Here is a 19,116-nt window from a genome sequence, read left to right as displayed (position 1 = left end):
GTTGAGGGGCCGCCGCCCTCTGCACCCACCGCCCGCCCTGCCCCAGCGCGGGGGGGCCTGGGCCCTGTCCCGTCATGGAGAAATACGAGGTGCTGCCCCCAGAGCCAGACCCTGCCAGGCGGGAAGGGGGCGGCTGCCTCTTTGTGGGGGGCGCTGGGGTGTGAGGGTCCTGGGGAGGGGGTGCAGGTACCCCTGGGGAGGGGCTGTGCGTGGCGCTGGGGGTGCGTGGCCTTGGTGGGGGTGTAAGTGGCCCTGAGGAGGGGGCAGATGTGGTCCCAGGAAGGGAAGCGTTAGGGTGTGGGTGGCCCTGGGGAGATGGGGGTGTCCTGCTCAGCAGGGGGGAGCATAAGGGGAATGTCCTGGAGGGGAGGGAAGCGCCTGTTGCCGCTTGAGAGTTGGGGTGCAGATGGGGAGTCCTGTGGCCCTGCCACGGGGAGCTGGAGGTGTGTGCTGTGCGGAGGGTCCCTCGGGGAAAGCGGCTCTCTGCCTTGGTTGCAGCTGAGTAAGTGCATTTGCATCTCTCCTCTGCCCTGCAGGTGCTGGAACAGCTCGAGCCTGGGGCCCTGGGCACTATGCTGGTAGCTGAATTGAAAACAGAAAAGGGTGCAGAGAAGCGATATGTAATAAAGCAGGTGGGAAGGTGGTTGCTAGGAAAACAAGAGTTCATTGGCATGTTGGCCATCTCCATGGGCCCTTCTGGCAGTAACAGAAACAAGCATGTTGGGCAGCTTGGCCACTGGGTAACAGTAGGCTTACATCTTACTGTGCTGCGGTTTTGGAAATCAGCAGATTCAGATCAGTTTACTAGAATATTAAGAATAAAAGTGGGGAAAGGGGAGCAGCCTATTTAGGTCCATCTAGTGTGCTTTCACCTTAGCTTACTGCTACATTGACAGTGCAGGGAAAGGACCAGCTACCTGTTGTGGACTCATTTAAAGCTCTGTTTCTGGCCATCTCCCAACAAGAAGACTGCTCCAAATGTTGGAGATTGGAGCTATCATTGAAAATTTATGCCAATTCATACACAATTTGCAGTTCCAGTCATCTTGGCAAGATTGCTCTGGCTCAAAGTTCGTCTGTCTCTGTATTACAATCTCATTCTTGTCTTCTGTTTGATGCAGGTTGAATGCATTGAAGAAAAGAAAGCAAATGAGGCCTTGAAGGAGGTAATCAGTGCAGTTTCTCTTTACTACTTCACTTACAAAGACCAAAGTCTTAACAGAACAAAGTCTTTTCTCTACAAGGATTAACTAAGTAAATAGTCAAGATGTAAATCAGGACAATCTGAGAGGTGTTCTCCCTGCCCTCTGCTTGAGCTCAGGCCAGGATTTAGTATTAATTATTCTTGTATTTGAATATGTAGATTCAAATGGACAGCTGTCCTCAGCAGATAGTCCTTTCTCAGAGTTTGTATTTGTTTTGTGCCAAAGACAAAGAGCAAAGCTCATCCTTTTGGCCTTTAAGCTGAAGGAGACTCTTGGTCTGTTTATTGCTTATTATTAATAACTCAATTTCTAATTAACATATTTCATTATATGTTCATTTCTCAACTGGACATTTTGTATGTGAATGGTTTGACAGGTTTTCTTCCTTTATAGTACTTTTTTTGTGCAAACTTGTTTCAATCCCTTGAGTAACAAGCAACATCAGAAATGCTATTAAAATACCAACATTTGTTTCAACAAAATATATGAAGTCACACATGATGGATTAGTCTCCCGGTGTCCAGTATACATGATGTCTGCAGTTGTAAATGAGCGAGAACACGTCTCTGTACAGATGCTTCATTCCACGGAAGAGAGGTGACCTCTTTATGTACCAAGACTGGCTTTACTGATAAAAGTTTGATCCAGTTTTTCTGCTGATGTACGTGTCTATTGAAATAAATGTGGTTGTGCCAGCTGGGAGTGTGGCTCTTCTTAGTTTTTCTGTTGTGTCTACACAGTCACAAACACAACTATAGGAGAGTAAGCTGAATTCTTTTTATCTTTCACATCATCAGCAAATTGCTGAAGTAACTGGTAATTGTTAGAGCCCTATGGAAACCAGCTTCAAGGAGATAAGAATCTCACTAGTGTCATCGTATTTTCTGAGGTTGAAGCTTGCATTAAAGGTTACTGGAGATAATGGCTATGCTAGAAAAATCATCTTTCATATTCTAAAATGTGTTTTCAGGTTTGGATGCTAGGAACTGAATGGTGTTGTTTACAGATCTCCTAAGGATCAGTTTATTTCCTTGAGTCTCACAAGGCTGTTACAGCATTATGTTGAGTAGAGTCTTAGTGAAATATCTTCCTTAACTTGACACTTTTGCAAACAAAAATATAACAGAGCTTGCACATTGAAAGAATTTGATCAGACACACAACGTGAACAAGTCAGGAACTGGTTTACGCTATTATGTAAGGTCTGTTAATGGGAAGGACTGTGTAGCTTTAAAAAGTGCTCTTAGTATTTTTTTTTTATTATTATTCTATGCAGGCAATGGATTTGCTAAAACTTCATCATTCCAACGTCTGTGTTTACAAGGAAATTTTTGTGACTTGGGATAATGAGGTGAGAATGAAGTAGGGTTGGTTAAACTGGAACACATGGTTAACGTAGGCATGTAAGCGTTTTTGCAGGTTTAAATTTGGGGTCATTGGTGTGAGATGCTAAAAAAAGGTTATTTGATTTGAAACAAGCCTGCTTTTTTTAACTTCTGAGTAAACATGCTGAAAAGCTGTGAAGATACATGGATTAGAGTCCATAACATAGCAGTATTGCATGCTGATTCACAGATTCTGATGTGGATCAGCATGCAATACTGATTTTTCATGCCTGCATTTATAGGAGATTATAGAAAGCTGAAAGCTCTGACTTATTTATAGATCTTATTCAGTGCTCAGCCAAAATCTGTGTTGATTTTATGTATGTATATTTGACTTGAATTGTCCCATATGGCTTCAGATAAGATGCTTGGTGATTTATTTTTTTTTTAAAACCCAACAAACAAATATTTTAATAAAACAAGGTAAATATTGTCTCCTCTGAGAGTTTAATCATCTCAGAACACCTTGGTATTGGTGAACATGACACTCACCAGTTTGGCAATGTACTCAGTTTTATTTTTCTTGCTGGATATGCAAACCTGCAAACAATTAGACAATTTTGGTGTAATGTTTTATTACAGATATCATCTCTGTTTGTTTGTCTGGTAATGCAGCACTCAGGCCAAAGAGATCTTTCATCTGTAATCGAGGAAAAAAGGCAGAAGTCAGAAAAAATAACAGACATGGTAAAAAGTACAGAGGAGGCATCTGGTTGAACTGTCAGAGTCTCAGTGTTTTTATATTTCTCCCTCTGTATTCCCCCTTTCTCAAAGTCCTCCCTAAAATTTTGAAAGCACAGTGTTTTGCTGAAGGGTGGATCTGGAAGCTCTCTTCCAAAAGATATTTGAAAGTTATTCTGTTTATTACACTTCCATGTATATTCCCCTCAATAGGTAGTTGTGAAGTTCCTGGGACAGATGGTGGATGCTTTGTTGTATATACACAAACAAAATATTTTCCACAGGTGAGTAGAAATCTTGTTCTGTTTGACAGGTCGTTGTTCTTTGCAGTGACTGTTGGTTCAGCACGGCTGCTCAGAGGCAGTGAATTTTACTCTTCCAAAAGGGGGAGTAGGAGGTAGAAATTCTGGACTTCTTCATATATAGATTAGTTTTCTGTGACTTCTGAAGTCATCTATTTCTCTAGTTTTGTCTAGAATTATCCATCTGAGCAAGGTGTTCACTCTGTTTTTTGAATGTGCTAAAATTCTATTATTTTTAATATTAGAATATTGATGATCTGTTAATTTTTATATTTTGGTGGCTGTGATGGACAAGGTATACTTTGTGTATCTAAAGTAAGAGACAACTGTTGCATTCCATGTTCAGATATATTTGTGTCACAGTCACAAATCTTAAAGCAGTTCACAGCAAGAGAAGAAAAGAATTGTATTTTAGTTGATTATCACTTGTATATTTAAAAAACCCAACAAAACCAAACCAAAAAACCCCAAACTCCTCACCACCACCCCACCTACCCTTCCCCCAAAACCCCCCAACCTTCTGATGTGTAAAGATGCCGGGAACCTGTATTTATGTATCATTAGACTCTGATTTCACAGGCTGACAGAAAATATTTATGTTGCAGAAATCTCAAGCCATCAAACATACTTGTGACTGGTGAAGCATCCTTCATGCTTAGCGACTTCAGTACAGAAACACTTATGACAGATGAGATGAAATGGAAAATAAGAGTGGAAGAAAGTAGATACTTGTTTTACTTTTTTGAATTTTTTTTTTCCCAAGATTCAGTTATGGTAGATATTTTTAGTCTTTAGAGAAAAATCAGCCAAAGAGAAAAAAAATGATCTTCCCTCCTCCTTCTCTGCATTATTCTATTTGTCTTCTAAAGTATGACTAGGATATTCATAGGCAGTCGCCTGCAGCATTAATTGTGTTCGCAGTTGAAAACTGTAGATATGTCTGAGTCTTGTAACCCTGCAACAGATACAGTTGGAATCCTTTTTAGCTTGATACATATGCAGTAACATCTTAGAAAATTGTTCATTAGTTCTAGTGTGTTTCTTAGTCTTTTGTGGCATATCAACAGTAAAAAAATGCCTAATCTCTGCAGAATAGTTCTAAATTATTTTTAGACATAAAACCAATTGCCTGCAGTTCATGCATGTGCAAGCAAAACCTCTGTCTAGTACTATGTCAGCACCACTGCCATATGATTCTTATTTCAACAGGCAGCAAGGCTTGGATGGCTCCAGAAGCAGTGGGTTTTTCTTTCACTGAGAAGTCTGACATCTGGTCTCTAGGTTGTATTCTACTTGACATGATGACCTGCTTTGTTCTCAATGTATGTAATAATGTCTTATTATAGACTTAGAACGTTCACGGGCCCTCCAGGATATCTGTAAACGAGCGTGTGAAAGCTCTTCTGATACTGTACTCTACAGGCCGAGGAGATAACTTCATTACTGCAGGATATTAGACAGGATACCAGCTGTCTTGAGGGAGTTCTGACACCAATGCAAAATGGAGATAACAGCTCTTCGCCTTTATTTCCAATTTTATTTGGGATGCTGCAGATTCAGCCCAGCATGAGGCCCACAGCAAAGTGAGTTCTGGATGCTTTCCCTTTATTATTTTTTGTCTTAAGCCCCTCCTGCCTTCACAAAGATGGGAATGTTAGCTACTGTTTGAAAGAGATTGAGTCAAGGTTACTGATCTAACTGCCTTGACAAATTGAGTTATTAAAATGCAAAGACAGTGTTCATTCAGAAGTGGGCATTCTGATATGTGTAGGTGTCCTTTTTTGAAGAGTTATATTATAAAATCATGTTATACACAATTTTACAAGCCATTAACTCTGAGCAAGCCATGCTTAGGCTTCATGTGAGCTCTTTCATTAGCTGTTTGAAGTAAATCGTCTAAGTTCTGTCAAAAATAATCCAGTTTTCAAAGTCATATTATTAGCTTTTTGATATAAAAATGAATCAAAGCCTGTAGAATTCTTTTGTAACTTACCCATTCTAACTTTTTGGTACTGCTTTTGTTTCTTGTAATTCTAGGGATCTGACTGATACTCCATTTGTTAGGGAATGCCTGAGTATTGCTGGTGTCTCTTTAGTAAATCTGGAAAAGTCTGTGCCTCCCAAAATAACAGATGTGCTCCTTGAAGGAGGAATCGAAAGTGTTCTAGGTAATAAGGAAAATAAGATTAATATAATAGTGATTTTCACAGGACATAAACCCATATGTTTTCCAGACAGCATATATTCTACTTATAAATGAATTATTGGACATTCATTTTACTTGAAATAAAAGGGGATGCTATTTAGCGGAAGGATCACTCTGCAGCCTTTCCTACAACCTCCTGAGATTACCAGCCATACTTACCACACAAGTTAAATGGGTCATTCTTCAGAAAATTGGTGACCCCTGCTTATTTTGTCTGCAGTCCAACATGTTTGCCAATTTATGCCAACAAAGGATCTGCTCCATTATTTTCCTTCTAAGTAAGGAAAATATTAATCTGAAAAGGATGTCGGAATAATGATTTTAAAGCCCCTAGCCTTGTTCTGATTTAATACTCCAGCAAGTCCCCAAAATACATAATGCTGAATACGAAGACTATGGCAGTGAATCATAACACTTTAATATTTAGATGTTTGATGCATTAGGGGAAAGGTTTTTCTCTTTTCGACAATTACAAATTATATTAATTTATATGAATTCACGTCTTTCACAAAATAGAGAAAATTTGTGTGCTTTTCATAAGTGTTTGTGTCAGATGGTTAGATTAATTTTCTTGTTTTATGTAGAATACATGCGGGCTTTCTGGGATGTAGAAGAAGTACAGGCTGAAGCCATTCAGCACCTTGCCAGCTTTGTAAGAGATAAAAGTGGTATGGCACTATTTTGTTGATTTATTCTGCTCTTCTCTTACATTTTGAAATAATAGGAAGAGGAAAAATTTCTTATGACAATAAATGAGAATGAAATTGCCCTCCTATTTCTATTTTTTGGCACGTACTAGAATAGGCCACTACTTGATGCGATTGTGTCGGTACTTGTTTTGGAAATGCTCTTGTTGAACAGCAGAGGTGTTTTACAGGATAAGAAAAATGGGCACTGAAAAAAAAAAAAACCAACAGTTTAGTGTTATTTTAATTGTCAACTAAGGTGAATTGGCAAATTGACATTTGAGGAAGGTAATTCATATTCATGTTTGCGCAACTTGGGGCTAATGCCTAGGGCTGGAAGACTGACAGAGCAAAAGGAAGCTACACATGTCTAGTTTCTGTGTGCCTAGTAAAGCTCTGTGAGTGAAAACTCTATATTTTCTCCCAGCATCTGCACATTTTTCAGATTGATCTTTCAGATCAAGATTAATATTTTTCAAAGCACCATGTTAACTCAGTTATAAAATGCACTGTCATTTGACAGGGATAGGATTTTTATGCTGGCATTGGTTTATGATGTTAGAACACAGGGGTGTTGATGTCTAATCGATAAGGAAAAAGAATAATTTGGTTTTTTACCTTAGAGTTACCTATATCTTCAGCTCTTAGTGAAGAAATCTTTATTCAGTCATACAACAGGCTTTGGTTATAAATAACAAAATGAGCAGATATTTGTGATTCTCATTCAATCCTACTGACAGCAACACAAGGCTGTGCACACATCTGAGTGACTTGTTTGGCACTTCTGCACCATGGCTTACCATCACCGATGCTCACATCTTTGAAGGTGCTCCAAATGGATCCCTAAAAACCATCCCGTTTTTCCTCAACATTTTATCACGTATTTGTGGACACACTGAATAGCTGTATTAGCTATTCCAAAAGCTCAGAGTCTTCCTAGAGCTAGGAGACCGGGTGAAGTCCTGTCCTCCACAGGTTCTGAAAACCATGGGGTTGGGCTCATGCACAACCTTTTACCCTGCAACTTGCTGCATGACCAGTGAACAATGCCAGTGTGATTTAATGAGGAGCATACTGGCTACACTTAGCCTGCAGAACCTTGCAGCTGTCTTCAATAAGAGACATTTCCCATAGGGACTACAAAATTTGCTCTTTATTGTTCCATCTATACTTGCATTTTGTTTTCTCTGATTCAAGAATGTTGTTCTGCTGTATCACATTGTCCATAGGGACTCAAATTTATTTGAAACTGGAACTCATGTGTTTTGGAGTATAGATACCCACTGAGTGTTCTAAGCTGTGTAACTGAATGTTGTTTCAAATAATTTCTTTTCCCCACAGCCTTGCCCTATCTGCTAACGTTCACAGAATTGATCACTTCTGCCATGAAGACTCACGTAGATTCTCTCAAGATACAAGTAGATGGTTGCAGTTTATTGCTTGAAATTCTTAGTCAAGGTACAGCTGAGACTTCCAACTTAACTCTGGGTAATACAGCCTGTCTCTTGTAAAGTTAGATGTAGTGGATAAGGTTTGAAAAGGCTTCAGTAATGATTTTAGGGGATAAATTTAATGTAATAGAGGAATTTAACTATCTTTAATAAGATTCTCATGGACTTTCTTCAGGACTGGCATGCATGAGTTCTGTGTTAAGTTTTAAATGCAGGCTACTGGTCTTAGGCCACCAAGTTTGTTTTCATGTTATGTGGAGAGTTACTAGAGTACACAGAGACTCTCAGTGTTCAGATATTTGAATTTCAAACCATAAAAGTGGGTTTTGGTCTCATGTGTGGTCCCTGCACACATATTACCCCAATAACACTTGATAACGATACAAATTTGAAAATAATAAGAATTGTCTTTCAGAAAAATAAAATTTAAAGTAACTCTTGGATATGTTACGTGAAGAAATGCTGTCAATTCAATGTTCTGCTTATGCTGACAGCAGGGGGTTCAGGCTTTATTCAAAGCCACTGAAATCTTTGTTCTGTTCAAATGTTTACTTCTGACAGCTCTAGAACAGGATGTGGTGATGGCCCTGGATGAGAATGTGGCCAGCTCTCTGTTAGACACCATGAGGAAACACTCAGAAAATGAAGAGTTACTTTCATTGGTCTGCACGTTATTGATGATGATTTCAGCCAGTGGTGGGTCACCTTGTTCATTTTGGGGGAATATTCTTATTTTTCTACTTCTATAATCTAATCCAAGGTGTAATGCAGAACTCACGACTTCAATGAGAGATGTGGATGTCTGTAGGTATTAGTTTATTCGTGGTAATAGTGTTAAGATTGACTAGATATTGGCAAGATAACACTTCTGAAAGTACAAGATCCACTGCTGAGGCTTCAGGTACTTACAGAATTGTATCTGTTAGAGTGGTTCTGTATTTCATCTTGTTTTGGAAACAAGTACAAACTGTGCAAATAATAGTGCTTGGGAAAATGAGGGCACAGAACCTGAATTCTATTTTTGGCTGTGCCTTGGTGAATTGAAACTATTCTACCTAATTTTTCTTCTTTGGTTTTTCTCAAGAGATTGTAATTGCTAAATATTTATAGTATTTTTCACTTGTTTACAGTGTCAGTTCAACAGTCATCAAAAGACTTTTTATAAATGGTTACAGAAGGATTTAGCAGCAAGGGGACAATTAAAAAAAAAAACAACCAAACACCAAAAAAAACAAAAACAAACGTACAAAGTGTCATGTACAAATAAACTTACCATCTAAGACCAAACTATTTTTATACAGCGTTTCCTAATTGTGAAGCTGAGGTAGCTTCAGCTGCTAAATTGCAAACATTTAATAAATAGAAATTTATACCTTCTCAGTTCCTTTTCTGCTCTGTAAATTTCAGATGTGTAGGGGAAAAGGATGGCCAGACAGCCATTTGAAAGGGTCACTTGTGCTAAACTCTGTGTTTAAATGCATCTTGTTAAAGAATTGGATCTGTTCTCTTGCTCTCTTTTGTCCAGCTGATGGTATCATGTTACTGGTTTATCACTGCATGGTTAGTAGTGCTGTCTGTTGTGAGGACAGCGAGTGGGACAAAAATTCCAGATTTCATAGAATTTCTTTTTCTGTGTTTTTCAGAAGTTGCTGCAGAGAATCTAAGGAAAGTTGGAGTAATTCCAGACCTTCTGTCAGTTTTAAGAAATTTTCTTCATAATGAACGGATCCGCTTCTCTTGCTGTGGAATTCTCTGGAGCTTGGCTGTGAGTGGTAAGCAGAACACGGCAGGTGTTGTGCCTAGACTCATGTGACTGAAAGGCAGCAGGTATTGTGCCTAATTGAGTTCAGACATTCCCGTTGATGAGAATGGATTTTTCTTCTTTCTCCCATTCTGGACAGGTGGAACTACTAGAATAACTTTAAGTGATCCAGAGTTAAATGAGAGAAAACTAAAAACTAATGCAGACTTTTTAGCAACCCTTTTGGTGATAAGTTATCAAAGTCAAATTTTTACTCTTTAGGGCCAAGATATGGCTTATGAACAGACTGTCAGAAATGAGAGGGTACACACAGTTTCTGGTTTGTCAGTCATATGGTTTTGTTCTGCTCTTAGCAGAGGGAGTGCTGTGCAAACAGCATATTAGATTAAGTATCAGAATAGCATTTGCAATTAATAGCATCTTATTTTTTGCATCACACTTCTCTTGGCAGCACTGGGCTAAATCTTGAGTTGGACATCTCCTAGAGACTTGCCTTTCAAAATAAATGTGATTGGCAAGGTGGCAACTGTACTCTTCCCATTGCCTTAGAACTAAACCAGCATCATCCCGCAGTGTTGGAGAGCCATGGGTGATTGCTTGAGCTGACCCCTTCTTATGACACCATGCTGGGAGGTTTTTTTAGGGGATTTGTTTCTGTGACATGTTCTTGTATAGGTGTGTGGTGTTCTAATCATCAAGGAAGGCTGAAAGCACAGAATGTGCACTTGGTGTGATTTATTCCCTCTGTGCAACAAACCACCCATTTGATTTATGTGACCAGCTAAATATCACCCTGCAGACTCTATTCTGCCACAAAGATGGTTATTTTTGGAGGTTTCTTGCTGTGATCCCCATGTATAATTTAAATGGCAAAGAAACCTAGTTCCTGGAGAATTTTAGCTTTCTGCAATAAACATTGCTGTTTATTAGTCTTGCAAAATCTGATATGGTTTTGTACATTTTAGATTCCTTCCCTCTGCTGTTGTCCATACTGAAATAATGTTGCATTGCTCCAATGTCATCACCCAGTAAGGTTTTACTGATATAATTTTACATGCAATGTGCTGATGATATTATTACTTGCTTAAATAATTCTGATGCATTTTCTTTTTGTTATGGTAATTCAGAGAAAAACATAGACCGAGTGTTGCTGAGAAGTGCTGTCCCTGCTACCTCTGCAGTCCTGCAAGAGCACCTCCAGAATGGAACAGTCACAGAGTCTGCTTGCTCAGCTCTATGGGCATTGTCACTCCAAGGTGTGTTTTGTCTGTCTGTCTGTCTGTCTGTCTGTGGTGATCCTTTCTGTCTGTCTGTCTGTGGTGATCCTTGCAACACAGGCTGCTTGGTCTTAGCAGGCTCTGCAGATGGCAGCAGAGTTGGGAATTTCTATCCTCTCTTAACCAGTCTTCCATGCACTTGCTCTCTATCACTCCCTAATGAAGCTATTTTTGATGAGCTGTAGCAATTACATAACTAGATACTGCTGATGGGTGCTGTAACGGGGCGACTACAAGAGCCTTGTTGTGCTGAGCACTGTGGCTTATCTCTTAAAACCAAGAATCCCATTTGTGTTAGTCCTTTGAACACAGCATTAGTGCAGCAGGGGCTGGTTTGGTTGTTGTTTTTTTTTTTTAATGCCATTTGCTTTGTAAATTGGGAACAATATTTCAGATGAGAGATGTGTATTTTATTTTTTAATTATGATGTGCATTTTTATTTATGGAAACACATCCTTGCAGTGCTACCTACTCTGTCTTATTTCTTTGGCGTGCAAGAATATTGCTGTATGTTTACCTACTGCCCTGCGCTTATGCTGTTGTTCCACTAGAAACAGCTGAGTAAAAAACACCCGAAGCAATCTTAGTTAGTACCCACCAGCAGAATAGGCTGAATATTCAGGACTTGCCATTCTTTTTGGTTTGGAAAATGAAAGAGAATCTTGACATAGAAGATATATCAGAAATTTCTCCTAGACCCCTGGATTAACTCATGATTTAGGCCTTTTTTTGGCCTAACAGAAGGCACAATTTGAAATGCTGATGAGTGTTTTAAAGGCTTTTGAGTATATATTGACATTTTGGGGTTTGTGTTTGTGTTTTAAAGGTTGTTTAACTGAAAATGAGTATGAGCCCACAACAGCACTTCTGCTGGATGCGCTCAGGATGAATCTAGGAAGACCAGTGTTGGTGAAGAATGCCTGCCTGGCATTAGCAAGCCTTCTAAGGCTATCTGGTAACATTCAGCAATTCTTATTTTTATTAATTGTAAATCTACTCAGAAGTGGATGTTTCTGTATAGTTCAAGAGTTCAGAGTGGGATTGGGATTGATATCTGCTCTCCTCAGTTAATCTTTTCTTGCAGGGCTGGAAGAGGAAGTAGTGAAACTGGAGGTGCAATTTTTTTTTTTTTTTTCTTCCCATGGACCCAGCATGCATGCATGAGAAGTATTACATCAGCACAATCTGATCTATTAGTAACTTGAGAGTGCTTTGTTATTTATTTCACAATTAAGTTGTTTCAACTGTGTAGAAGGGTAGAGCTCAATTAATGTGAAAACAATAAACATTAAAACACCACTTCTGCCAGGAATGACAGTCCCAGCTGCATATGATTGTTGTCTCGTTGCCCAAATATGCTTCAGAATAGCTTTTAGGAAGACTGAAAATAATGGACACAACTTCCTAGAAAAATATTACATGTGTTCTGCTAGCTGGAGCAGGGGATTGGAAAGCAGTCTGCAGCTACCAATTAGCCCAGCAGTGTTTGTCTCCTTTTCAGAAATATCAGCTTTGAGATTTATAATGGATTCCAAAGGCAGTGGAATAAACCTGATCAAAGATGCCTACCACCTTCACTTCGATGATCCAGGAGTGGTGGAAAATATCTGTCTGCTGCTGAAGGAGATGGTTCAGTATGGTGAGATGGTGGTGCTATTTGTTGAGTCTCTTCCTCTCCCCCACCCCAAAAGATAGTAAAGAAAACTGTAACAGCAGCTGCTCAGGGATGTGTTGGTTGCTCTCAGGACAGACTTACTATGTATCTGAGAAAGGATGAATTGGAACCGAGTTCATCCCACTTGTTCTTGAATAATTTTAAATGCCACTCTGATGTTAGAACATTATAACTTCATCTTATTTTGCCTTCTCTTTGTGTAGCTCTGTCCTCTCTCTGCTCTCCTTTAGCTCCTGCTGAAACTATTGGCAGTTGTAACCATAAATTACCCTGTTCATTTACATTACAGATGACGTTGTGCTGGATATGCTGTGCCAGAAAATGGAAGATCTGCTGTCTGAAATAAAATGCTGTTTTCCATCTAACATGGTATGTAGAAGTCACTGTGATAATAAAAGGTAGATGCTTCGTATATTATTTCTGGTTATGGATTTTATCTTTCTCAAATAGCTGGAATTACATAGTGCAGAAATTTACAGAATTGTCTATGTGGGGTGAAGAGTGAGTGTAAGAATATTTCTAACTACTGGAAACAAGTAGTTGGAAGTTTTTTTTCTTTATGCTGTAATTTTTTAAAACTATGTTCTGGTCTCTTGCAACACTGCACTGCATTAATTTACTACATTCTTCACACTAAAGGCTAAAGCTTACAGGAATAAAGCATATTATATCCCATTATTTTTGCTTTGTAAGTGACATATTAAAAAAACCCCAAAAAAACGGAACAACAAAACAAACCCTTGTGACAATTTCCCTGAAGACTTAACTTTAATAATATTAAATTCCAGCAAGTAGTCATACTGAAGAAACCTAACAGTTGAAACACCGGAAACAGCAAAGTTATTCAAGCTATTTAATGTGTTACACTAGTATTTCCTTTTCAATGGCTTGCTGTCAAAAAAACAGTAATTACAAGTTTTTTCATCAAGCCAATAGAACTGGTTAGTTTTCTAACTTTGTGATGCGTTTAGCCTGCTTATATAATTTGTCTCAAAAACAGTAACATGCAAACTTGTTCTCCAGTGTCTCCTGCAGGCACTGCCTGCACCAATCCAGTGGACACTGCAGCTATAAGGTAGTGGGTGCAGAAAAAAGAACTGCAGAAGAGAAGCAAGCTCCCTCTTCTGTTGTAAATGTGATTTTTTTATTCCTTGTGTCCCCTGTTGACACAGACAAGACCAGAACACTCCTGTTCTGGCACTACAGTGCGCGAAGTGCAGCTGCTGCGTCTCTGAAACCCACTCCCTGTTACTTTCCAGTATCCATTTAGATTATTTAAATCACAGCATTAGTATTCAGTCTGGTAATTACAGTTGCTTTGGATTTTGCAGAATCAGACCCCCCATATGTTGAAAACACTCACTTTAAAGGCCTATGTTAGACAGAGTGTTTTTATTAATAAAGGAATATAAAAATTCTCACATTTCTCTCCAGGAGATAATGACTCTTGTGGATGCAACGCTTTTGAAACTGCAGAAGAAAAACTTTTTGTAGAAGAACAAGACTTGTACACTTCTGGTTCAGATATAAAAGCCTGGATCCTCCAGAAATATTTTAAAGGATTTTTCTCACCAGAGAGATTTATACTGGGTCATGAATAATATATAAAGAGTTATATGTTCAGTGGATTTAGGTACCACAACAGTGAGACTAACAGCAACAATTAAGAATTTGCCTGCTTTGTAGACTTTAAAATATTTTAAATAAAGATTGTAGTCTTGGGAGTTTCAGCAAAGCAATGACAGTTTCTTCCTTCATCGTAATTTAAATGCGCGCTTTTTTTTTAACTTATTCAGTGTATATTTCCTTTGCAGAAACTGAACTGATGAAGTATTCACAAATGCAGTCATCTGTTACAAGTCTTGTTTAAATACAGTAGTAGGCTTTAGGCATAGATACCACCCAGCAGTGTTCTTGTATGGCAGCATTCACCTACCAGGTTAGGAACTACTGTCTTTATGAAGCAGCTGCTGTCAGTTCTGAGTTAGCTCTGAATTTGCCCTGCAATGTGACATGAAACCAGCAAATGCTGCAGATAAAAACCATTCAAGTTTTACAATTTTTGTTGTTAGATTTGTTCTTAAGAGCAGCTTCCCATTTCTTTCTCTCTAAGGTGTACAGTCTCATGGCTGCTTGTGCATCCTGAATCTAAAAGAGAACAGAACAGGGAGCTTAATGAAACATAGCTGATGTGGTTTAAGAACATTATTCTTAATAAGTAGCTAAATCTTCCATCATTTTAATACATCCTTTCAAGTAACGTTTCATAATTTCTTTCTAGATTTAGGTTCTGTGATTAGTGGAAGGGGGTGATGTATTCAGAATGCATGGCCCACCACAAGGCTACGCACTTCTCCTTCTCATCGTGACTGGGAAAGCCATGATGAAACAATATTCTCGATACAGCATCTTTGAGATACCCTCACAACTTGCCCTGCTTTTTCAGTTCATTATTATATCCTCCTGTCCACTGAAGGAAGGGAACTGCTGAGATTCAGCTGTGGGCTCTCACACTTATTTTATCCAACATGCCATAGTACAAGGGTGCAGAATGCTGCTTTAAGGTAAGCAGTTGATACTTGAGAATTACTTTTTTCCTCATGGATCTTAAAATAACAAGAATTAATATTTCAACAAAATACAGTTGACCTGTGAAAAATAAGTTTATAAAAATAAGGGATTAATCCAAGTGGTAGGAGACACTTAACAGTAAGCAAGCTTAGATGGCAGAGCTTGCTCACTTTCACGAGAGGCTGGAATGAAGCCACAGCATTCTGGATCGAACCCAGATCCTAGAGCTAATGTGTAGTACCTTGTTATCCTCCCAAGAATGTGTGTTCTAATGAGGTACATACCGAGCAGTGCTCTGATGTCTGCACTTGAACGTTCAGCAGTCTCTCACAGAGCAGTTTCAACGATGGCCGTACATTCTAGAAACAGAAAAGACAGAATCATGCTGTCTCACACTACTTGACATATATATACGTGTATACATATAAAACTACTAGTTTAAGTGTATTCCTCAAAAAAATATAGCACATCTCAGCTTCTGCTGGTGAACTGTCAAGAATAATTCATGGATTACGAGAATTATGCATGCACTACTGAGAGGATTTTATGTGTATTACCATAGCCCTAAGATTTATATTTGGGGTGATTTGTTGTGGAAAAGAAAACCTGAATATGTAGTTATGAAACTTAAAATATCTCACTATAATCTGAACCTCTACTCCTGCAGTCTAAGCAGAAACATGAAGCCATCTATTATTTTTCATAGCCCTATGGAAATGATACCATTAAGAAGATCAGCCTTACTGCAAGTATAATTCTACCATCTTATTTTCCTATCCAGAAAAGCGTTATGAAGACCATGCAAGTGCTAAAGAATGGGAGAGCCACTGAAGTTTGTGCATAAGTATTACTGGTCATGCTTGTACTGAACTAAGTAACTTAATGATGTATTTCAAACACTAAGTAAGCATTCAACTAGACTAGTATTTTCAACTGACAAAAAGCAGGCAGCCCTGTTTCAGGCAGGAAAGAGGGAGCTGGGTCAGGCAGGGGCAAGTGTAGGAGTGAGCTGGCAGCTGGGAGTCAGCAGCTCAGGAGTTGAGTACCTGAGGTGCACCTCCCTGTCCCTCTCTTACCTTGACTCTCTGCCTGAAAGGCTTGTATCTTTGTGTGTCACGTATCTTCTTCTGAGGATGATCGAGAAATAGGACCTAGAAGAAATTATATTTCCAGTCCAAAGTGTGCTGTTGCATGGAAATTTATATAGCTGAATATACAACTTCCTGCTCTTTCCTTCCACCCATTATAAAAGCTAGTTCAAAACCATGGATGGACAAGACCAAGATCATCCAGACAGTGGCTGGATTCAAGAACCACAGTTCTACTCAAGAATGAGAAACACAACTGAAGCTGGAGGCATCACCTGCAGTGCTGGTACACCATGATATAGGATACCTCTCTCTGGTACCGACGACCAGATTGCTGAGCTCTGGGGGCTAAGCAAAGCACACAAAGAGTTTTTTCATCATTCTGTTTCTTTCCTGGCTCTTTAATAAGCAGATCGGTGCTATTAGCAACAGAGTTTGGAAGCTGAAGAACTTCAGTGGGCAAGTGACTAGGGCTATACTTGGTACAGCATAAAATAGCAAGGCATGGAGATAAGAGCGATAAAGCTGTAGTTTCTAAGTGTGTTCATCTGATCCAGAAAGATGTATTAGAAATTTAATCAATCTTAAATTTTTGGAGCCTTGTCTTCAAAGTAACAAATCTGCAGCCACGTACCTTTAGATCATTGCGTAAAGCATGTCCAACTAAAATCCTTCCGTTCAAGATGTCAGCGACCTCCTTCTGAACTGTTTTAAAATCTTCACCTAAACATACCACACCATGAAATGCTTTCTGTTAGATGCATAAGCAAGCCACAGTTAAAATATTGCCTTTTTGTGGAGGCAATTGTATCCTTGGGACTGTAATTATAGAGGTTTGTACAGTACACTAAATTCTCCGCTTGTTAGAAGAGCAGAGAGAATTCCATAAAGAGCACAGCACTAAAAGGAAATAAAGTTCCTATTATTCCCATACCATAATTAATCAGTTAATTTTTCTAGGGCATTAGTGGCCATTCTGTAAAAAGTACTTCTTCCCACTATTCTTTCAAGCATTCAGACTAGATTTTGTTTTCTATTTCCCTCAATTGGCCTAAAACTTATCCAGGCTCAGCCAACAAGGCTGCTGTGATAAACTGTTAAAATTCTCTCCTCTTAAAGAACATCGTGGGGAAAAAACCCTCCTACCTGTATTTATATTCTCTGGGCGTATGCCACTAACAGCTGTTCTGTAGTCAGTCACCTCTTCTGTAGGTTTGACATACTTGTCATAAATGCATTTTCCAAATTGGTTGACGATGGACACACGAGCCACAATACTGTCTTCACCCTTGGGTCCCACTCCCACCATCTCACAGTCCATGGCTACAGCTCGGGTCAGCCTAAAACACAAAGGACAGCTTGGTGACACCTCTGTCACAGGGACCGTATAGTGGAGTTTACAAGGTTCAGACAGAAAACTTGGCAGTTTTTCTGTCAGCAGACTTGGGGAGATGACAGCTTACACTGTGCACCCGCAAATCACGGTTATTAGAAGATAATCTCAATGCCACTGCTGCCATTCTTCCTGCTGGAATGTCACTCACCCTTCAGAAGCTTTTTCTTTAACCAGCACCTGCTCCACAGACTGTTTGGATTGGCCTGTTTCAAGTCCCAGATTTCTTCTAGCAATTTTTGCTGCTTCAGGTCCTATTGCTGCTTCAATATCTTTTGGATCCACATCATCAAACCAGATTTCAGCCCTGGTAAATATAGATTTAATTAACATTTAACAGTCTTAAAGCAGTCTTGCGTCTTTATAGTGTAGAAAAAGCGTATTTATTTTTTATATCACAAGAAATTTGCTCCGTGAAAATTAGTCTAGTACTGTCACCTATGTGGGTGTGTTGCTGTATCTGAGGAGTAGGGGAAATATGGGTCTTATTTCCCCCCAAATTTAGTTTAGAAGAGTGCTGCTGTTTTGACCATACTGTTCTGTGCTCCTTATGTACACCTTGTAGGATAAACATTTACATACATATATGATGCCTGAAGTACTCACTCTTTGGGCTGCTGCTCTGCATGTTCTTCAGCTTTCCTTCTCTTATGTTTTATGTCATCTTTCTCCTTTAAAATATTGCCATTTTTCTTTTTTTCTTTGCGGCTTTTCCCATCGCTTTTGGTGCCATTTACATTCTTATCCATTGCAACCTTCTTGGATTTTGGCTTAGCTGAAGGAGGACTGTCTTTAGCAGAACCACTCTCCATTTTATTTGTGGGTTTGGCCTTTACCACATTCCCGTTCCCATTGATAGCTGGGACTTTTTGGCTCTTTCCCTCTTTGAGTGGATGCTGCTTTTTGGTGTATGTTTGACATGTAGAGGGGCACTCCTTGGAACTATTTGCCTTTTGTTTCAGTAGCTAAAACGACAAAAATAAAAAAGGAAAAGAGGATTCCCTCCCCCATTTCTGACCCCACCATCATTCCGGAGACCTCCTGCCCTTCTGCCTCGGTGCCAAGTGACCCTGCACTCTCTAGCTGGCTCGAGGGGAATTACCAGCCCGCCGCACTTTATTTATTGTCACGAAGATTTATTTTTAATTACTACATACAACGTGGGGTTGCCTTCAACGAACGACGGCGCGGCCCCGGCCCGCCTCCCCGTCCCACAGCCCCTGGGGGTGGCTCCGGCTGCGCATCCCCCCGGTCCCCCCTCACCTCCTGCAGCGCCTTCCAGTTGGAGGAGAACTGCCCGGGGCTGCGGGGGGGCGCTGCCGCCGCCATCTCGGGGCCTTTCGCCGCTTCCCCGCCACCGCGCCCGACCTTCCTCTTCCTCCTCCTCCTCCTCCTCCTCCCGCCCTCGCTGCGGGCCGCGGCGCTCGGCCCCGGC

At 39.8% G+C, this 19,116-nt stretch overlaps 2 protein-coding genes across 6 annotated transcripts; one reads left to right on the top strand and one right to left on the bottom strand.

Moving 5' to 3' along the window:
* Positions 1-6: 6 nt before the first annotated feature.
* On the top strand, positions 7-14,260 carry STKLD1 (serine/threonine kinase like domain containing 1). 5 transcript variants are annotated; one of them, XM_026860555.1, is made up of 19 exons: positions 7-89; positions 537-632; positions 1,122-1,166; positions 2,481-2,555; positions 3,172-3,276; positions 3,484-3,554; positions 4,178-4,293; positions 4,782-4,894; positions 4,995-5,155; positions 5,610-5,740; positions 6,363-6,446; positions 7,806-7,922; positions 8,477-8,611; positions 9,559-9,687; positions 10,805-10,933; positions 11,781-11,909; positions 12,456-12,593; positions 12,919-12,998; positions 14,064-14,260. In XM_026860555.1, the coding sequence occupies exons 1-19, from the start codon at positions 75-77 to the stop codon at positions 14,121-14,123; spliced, it is 1,929 nt and encodes a 642-aa protein (XP_026716356.1). In that variant the 5' UTR covers positions 7-74; the 3' UTR covers positions 14,124-14,260. The 5 variants fall into 5 exon arrangements, with proteins under 5 accessions (XP_026716356.1, XP_026716358.1, XP_026716357.1 ...); XM_026860557.1 differs by lacking the exon at positions 3,172-3,276; XM_026860556.1 differs by lacking the exon at positions 6,363-6,446.
* A 154-nt stretch (positions 14,261-14,414) lies between these two features.
* Positions 14,415-19,112, bottom strand: REXO4 (REX4 homolog, 3'-5' exonuclease; the record flags this gene model as incomplete). Its single annotated transcript, XM_026860658.1, has 8 exons — positions 14,415-14,777; positions 15,485-15,559; positions 16,277-16,351; positions 16,923-17,011; positions 17,435-17,628; positions 17,833-17,988; positions 18,288-18,646; positions 18,945-19,112. Coding segments are annotated over 8 exons (1,218 nt in total), but the record flags the coding sequence as incomplete, so codon positions are not given.
* Between the last annotated feature and the right edge of the window lie 4 nt (positions 19,113-19,116).

Source organism: Athene cunicularia (genome assembly GCF_003259725.1).
Source record: "Athene cunicularia isolate RWA chromosome 17 unlocalized genomic scaffold, athCun1 chr17_part1, whole genome shotgun sequence".
Classification (NCBI taxonomy): Eukaryota; Metazoa; Chordata; class Aves; order Strigiformes; family Strigidae; genus Athene; species Athene cunicularia.
This window is presented reverse-complemented; position numbering and strand designations above follow the sequence as displayed.

Excerpts from the sequence above, each read along its gene's own strand:
- STKLD1 (XM_026860555.1), top strand. Across the intron at positions 6,447-7,805 it reads CTTTGTAAGAGATAAAAGTG|CCTTGCCCTATCTGCTAACG; the intron begins GTATGGCACTAT and ends TTTTCCCCACAG. Across the intron at positions 7,923-8,476 it reads GCTTGAAATTCTTAGTCAAG|CTCTAGAACAGGATGTGGTG; the intron begins GTACAGCTGAGA and ends TACTTCTGACAG.